At 37.4% G+C, this 5,753-nt stretch overlaps 1 protein-coding gene across 1 annotated transcript in view; it reads left to right on the top strand.

Annotated features, from left to right (window-relative positions):
• LOC102860030 (probable ATP-dependent RNA helicase DDX60-like) overlaps window positions 1–5,753 on the top strand; it is a 191,875-nt gene that overhangs the window by 61,688 nt on the left and 124,434 nt on the right. Inside the window, exon 9 of the mRNA XM_006896669.1 lies at window positions 2,402–2,654. Coding sequence (XP_006896731.1) covers window positions 2,402–2,654 — 253 coding nt within the window. The remainder of the gene's footprint in view (window positions 1–2,401; window positions 2,655–5,753) is intronic.

Genomic DNA, 5,753 nt, shown 5'->3' with positions numbered 1-5,753 from the left:
GTCGGAAAACATGGGCTTGGTGACAGGAATGAGGCTGGAGATAGAATGATTGGATTTTGTAAAATCAATGACTTATTCGTTGCAAATACATTTTATAAGTTAGATCAGAGAGAAAAAAAACAAACTAGTAATTTACTTTTGGGATAAAAAATAGACCAAAAGCCTTATAAATAACAGAAGCATTGTTAGATACAATGCTGCAAGACTAACTTCTAAAACTGACAGAGATGCAAAAAGACAAGTGCCAAGGAATTGCCTCCTCAATTAAGAATTGACCTTAATGATGTGGGTGGAGCGAAGCTTTTAGGATCTTCATTTACTGATGTTGCATGATTCACAATAAGAAGAAAGAGCAGCAAATTTCATCAATAATTGGAGTGTAGTAAGTATGAATAATACATGTAATGAAAATAGAACATATAAAGATCAATATCTGTACCATTAATGAACGACAATGTTCTTTCTATATGAGGTATTTAGAATCTGACAATCATATCATCTACTATGTCAATACCCATCATAATTACACAAAAGAAGGCATTCATTTTAAAAAAAGAACATTTCAAAATCTGTCCTAATGTGTATACTGCTATTAGTAAGAATATATATAAATTAATACTAGTATTATTCAAATTTACAGGCAAATAACTAATGCCAAAGATGAAGAAATTGAAGAGTTTGTTTAACCAATTTATGTAGTCTATAATTGAGCAAACAGGCAATCATTATGCATCGATAATTATTGGTGATTTAGTGTGAGAGCTGAAAACAAAGAAGAAAGATCCATAATGTTAGATATGACTGGATAATACAAATTACACTGGAAATCGCAGAATAGAGTTTTTCAAGATCTACAATTTATTCACTATAAATATCTTTCTTCATCATTAAAAATACCAATTATACATTGGATCTCAGCAGATGGAATACAAACGAATCAATTATTTCTGTGAAAAATGATCATGAAAAGCTAAATATCTCATCTCTCATTTTGAGATATTTAGCTTTTCCTCAAATTGAAAAAATATCTCAAATTGAAGCTAAAGAAAATAAAAACAAACAATGAGAGACAAATTTAACCAGGAGTCTATTCCATCTGAATTTAGAGACCATCTGAATAGATTGAATGTAGCAACGAAATCCAGATGAATTGTGGGATTCAGTCAAGGACATCATATATAAATAAAATAAAATGTCATTAGAAAAACACAAAGGAAAGACCATAAATATGTCACAAGAGGCTGTGAATGTTTCTCTTGAATTATTCAAAAATATCACTTGATATTATCAAGTATCACTTGATACTATAGCAAATACTATCTAGCTGTAGATTATTTAAAATATAGCTGTACACTACAAAAAACAGGGAACTGCCACAAATTCAAGCTAGATTCAGAATAGGCATGGTACCAGTGTTATAATGGATGAGTCAGATGGCTGAAAGGATTAAACACTAGGAAGATGTTTATTGATGTAGTTGTTAGATGCCATTGAATCAAGGACAAGTCATGAGTGACCTTATGAAAAAACTATCTGAACAGTGTCCTGAATAGTGCCATCCTCACAATCTCTAAACACACTCAAACCCTTTCCTACAATTATCATGCCAACTCTCCTGGTTAAGGATATTCCTCTTCTTCACTGTCCCGCCACCTTCCAAAGCATGGTGTCCCTTCTCTAAAGAATAATTTCTTCTACCAACATGTCCAGAATATGTGAGATGAAGTTTCAACACCCTTGCCTTCAAGGAACACACTGGCTGCACCTTCTCCAAGACGTGAATGTTTGTTCTTTTGGCAGCCCATTGGATATCCAGTGCTCTTCTCCAACTCCACAATTCAAAGGCATCAATTCTTTTTATATTTTATTGACTTTGCAAAAGTATTTTACTATGTTTATGTTGACAAGTTATGGATCACAGAAGAAAGGAAATTCCAGAACACTTTATTTTCCTCATGTGAAACCTCTACATAGATCAACATGTTGTTTTCAGAAACCTGAAAATAGTGCAGGAGAGGGCAAGTTTCTGATTTGTTGTTCCTATGGGTCTTAATAGGTAGTAGTTGACACTACTGTGAAGTGTAACAACAGTAACAGTGTTACTCTCCAGAGTTGTTTGTGATTAAAGCACAGTTTGTCTGCTATTAAAAAGGTTTGTAATAATGAGATAATAGTTTTAATTGACTTTTATTAAACCCAAATGCATAGACTTGCAATAATGGAGCACTATATATCTGAAAGATGGGCTCAAATATATAGAAGCTGAAAGGATACATAAAGGAAACAGCAAATTAACCTGATGGCCTAATATAGCAAATATTCCTTTCTGAAAACACTGTGTTATATTTTAAAATGCTGTTTATTGTTTAGGTTTTTTAATTTCTATTTCTTTGTTTTCCAGAAGAATAAGACAGAAAAAATTATTGAAGAAAATAAAAAGAGACAACAAGATAAACTGGAAAGAAGAGAAGAAGAAAGATGGAATAATTTGTCCCTATGCATTGAAAAGGAAATCAAAGAGAATCCTAATTCTGGAATGAAAAGATTAGAAGATTTTCTTGAAACATGTCCTGTTAAATCTGTGAAATTAACTGTTGAAATGGAAGGATTGGAGGCTTGTTTCAAATCATGGATGAAATACTGTCTCAAGCCAGGTATATATTCATATTAAATTTAAAACTGTCTTGAACTAAAAATTAATGAGAACATATAGCAGTAAAGTCCCAAGAAGGCACAAATAGTAAAAAACAAAACAAAACAAGCAAACAAACAAACAAAAAAACCCAAAAAAATTACACCGCTAACCAAAGCCCCAGAAGCAAGACCTGATGTTGTGATCCTTAAAGGTCACAGTGCTGAAAACTATCAGTTTGAGTTGAAAACGATCTCAGAGCTATTCTATAGTGCGCACGCAGGTTCACTTTAAGCTGTACTTGTGTTGTCAACCAACAACAGAGATCAAAGTTTATATACTAGCCACACATTCTGATTATTTGTCATATGCTAATTTCAGGAACTATTTTAATGTCTGAAACCCAAGAATCATCCTTTTGTTTGATTCACTATAGTAATGTCACAACTTTAATGTATAGTATATGTTGGTGGATAGGTTTGATTTGAACTTCATTTAAGCAAACAAATCTTCAAATTCAGGTATGAGTTGGGTACCAGGCTGGGGGCCTGTAATACTTTTGAATAAAAGAGTAACATTTCTGCTTTTGAGGAGCTTAATGATCAATTTTCAAAGAATTTGAGCACATGTTTATAACTTCTTACCACCCCAAAAGTACCATAGCATAATAACCACAACCAATACAATAAAACTGGCCCATATAGAATAATTATTTAATGATTTATGATTTGCTGTGTTCTAAGAAAAATATCTATTTCATTAACTGAAATATTTAATCATATATATCACTTCATTCAATTGTTTGAAGAAGGTTCCACTACTGTGATAGTACACTGAAGAAATAGAAGTTCCAGGAAACTAATTATGTGTTTATATGTAAATAACAAAGCAAAGAAAGCTTTACTATACTAGTGACATGCCAAAGTACATGAATACTCAATGAATTGGCTTACAAGCATGCTGTTGTTGTTGTTATGTGCCGTAGAGTCGCTTGCGACTCATAGCGACCCTGTGTAAAACAGCTCTAAACTCTGCTCTGTCCTGTGTCAATCGCACTGCCTCTGACACACCCATCCTGATTACCCCCGTCACTGAATCAATCTACCTCATAGAGGGTCTTCCCCTCTTGTGCCATCCCGCCACCCTTCCAAGAATGATGTCCATCTCTAAGGACCTGTCCCTCCTTACAACATGTCCAAAGTATATCAGACAAAGCCCCAGAATCCTTGCCTCCAAGGAGCAGCCTAGTTTAACCCTCTCCTGTTTGTTTTCTTAGTAGTCCATGGTATATTCAATACTCTTCTCTAGCGCCACAGCTCAAAGGCATCAATTCTCCTTCTATCTTTCCTAGTCCTTGTCTAACTCTTTGATGCATAACAAGTGATTTTAAAGACCACAGCCTGTATCAAGTGCACCTTAGTCTCCAGAGTGACACCATTGCTCTTCAGTACCCTGGAGAGGTCCCTAACAGCAGACGTAGGGGTGTTTTTTTGGTTGGCTCTTTTTAAAAAATACTAGTTTATTATATTCAACAGGGTTCTAGAAGCGGAAGAGAAGGTCTCAAGACTTGAAAAGCAAGTGTCTTCCATGAAATCCGAGCTCAAGACTAAGAATAAAGATTTAGAGCGTGTGAATTCCAGTTTGAAAAGCAAAGAAGAGGAATTAAAGGCATTGGGGGAGAGACTGGAATTGGAAAGTGCTTCCAAGCTGGGAGAACTGAAGAAAAAAGCTGAACAGAAAATAGCTGCCATTAAGAAACAGTTGTTATCTCAAATGGAAGACAAAGAGCAGCAATATAAAAAGGACACTGAGAGCCACCTAAGTGAGCTTAGTACCAAATTGCAGCAAAGAGAGAAGGAAGTTCTCATTTTGGAAGAAAAACTCAAATCAATAGAAAGTTCGCAATCAGAAACCCCACTTGTACGCACCTTAGCCCAGAACATGGCAGTCTGTGCCACGCAAGAAGTGGATTCCCAAGACTCTGTGCAGAAAGCGGATGAAGAGAAAAGGAGCGTTTTACAAAGGAATTTATCTGAAAAAGAACTGTTAGAGAAGGTAGAGCAGGAAAAACAAGAAGCTGTGTCTTCTCATTCTGAAATGCAGTGCAAACACCAGGAGCTCTTAATAAAACTAGAACATGCTGAAAAGCAGCAACATGAAAATAAAGTTCTGATAGAGCAGCTTAAGGAAGAACTTGAAACAAAAATCAGGAACTGTCCCTTGATAGAATCCCAGCCTGTGGAAGGAGATGAGGAAAAATCCATGGAGGCAAAGCACAGATTGGAAAATGAGGTTGGCGATGTCCAGCAGGGTCTCCGGGAGAAGGAACTGGCCTGTCAGGTGCTGGAGCAGAAGCTGCAAGAGCTGGAGTCCTGCCTAGTGAGAGAGCAGGAGGTCCATCGAGCTGAGATGCAAGCGCTGACCTCAAAATACAACAAATTACAGGCCTTACAGCAGCAGGCGGGTGGAATCAAGAATCCCACAGGCGTTCTGGAGGAAAGTGTGGCAAACAAGTCAGAAGCAGACGACGTCCCGCCCGAATTGCTCAAGACGGAGGCCCAGCACCACGACCTGGAATTGAAGTTAGCAGGGGCTGAGAAGGAGAAGCAGAGACTGGGCAAGGAGGTCACGAAATTGCAGAAGGATCTTCGGATGCTGTGGAAGGAGCATCAGCAGGAGCTGGAGATTGTAAAGAAAGAGTGCGAACAGGAAATGCAAGAGAAAATCAAACAGGAGTAAGAAGATCTCGAGTTGAAACATAATTCTAAGTTAAAACAGCTGATGAGAGAGTTTAATACACAGCTCGCCCAGAAGGAGCAGGAACTGGAAGCCACCATCAAAGAAACCATCAGTAAGGCCCAGGAGGTGGAGGCGGAACTGCTGGAGAACCATCAGGAAGAGACAAGTCAGTTACACAGAAGGATTGCCGAGAAAGAAGACGACCTGGGAAGAACAGCCAAAAGATATGAAGAAATCCTCGATGCCCGTGACGAAGAAATGACTGCGAAAGTTCTGGACTTACAGACTCAGCTTGAGGAACTGCAGAAGGCGCATCAGCAAAGGCAGCAGGAGAGCCCTGGCGAGGATAACGTAACGATTATGGAACTCCAGACACAATTAG

Source organism: Elephantulus edwardii, unplaced genomic scaffold (genome assembly GCF_000299155.1).
Source record: "Elephantulus edwardii isolate Elephantulus edwardi_28Jun2011 unplaced genomic scaffold, EleEdw1.0 scaffold00188, whole genome shotgun sequence".
NCBI lineage: Eukaryota > Metazoa > Chordata > Mammalia > Macroscelidea > Macroscelididae > Elephantulus > Elephantulus edwardii.
This window is presented reverse-complemented; position numbering and strand designations above follow the sequence as displayed.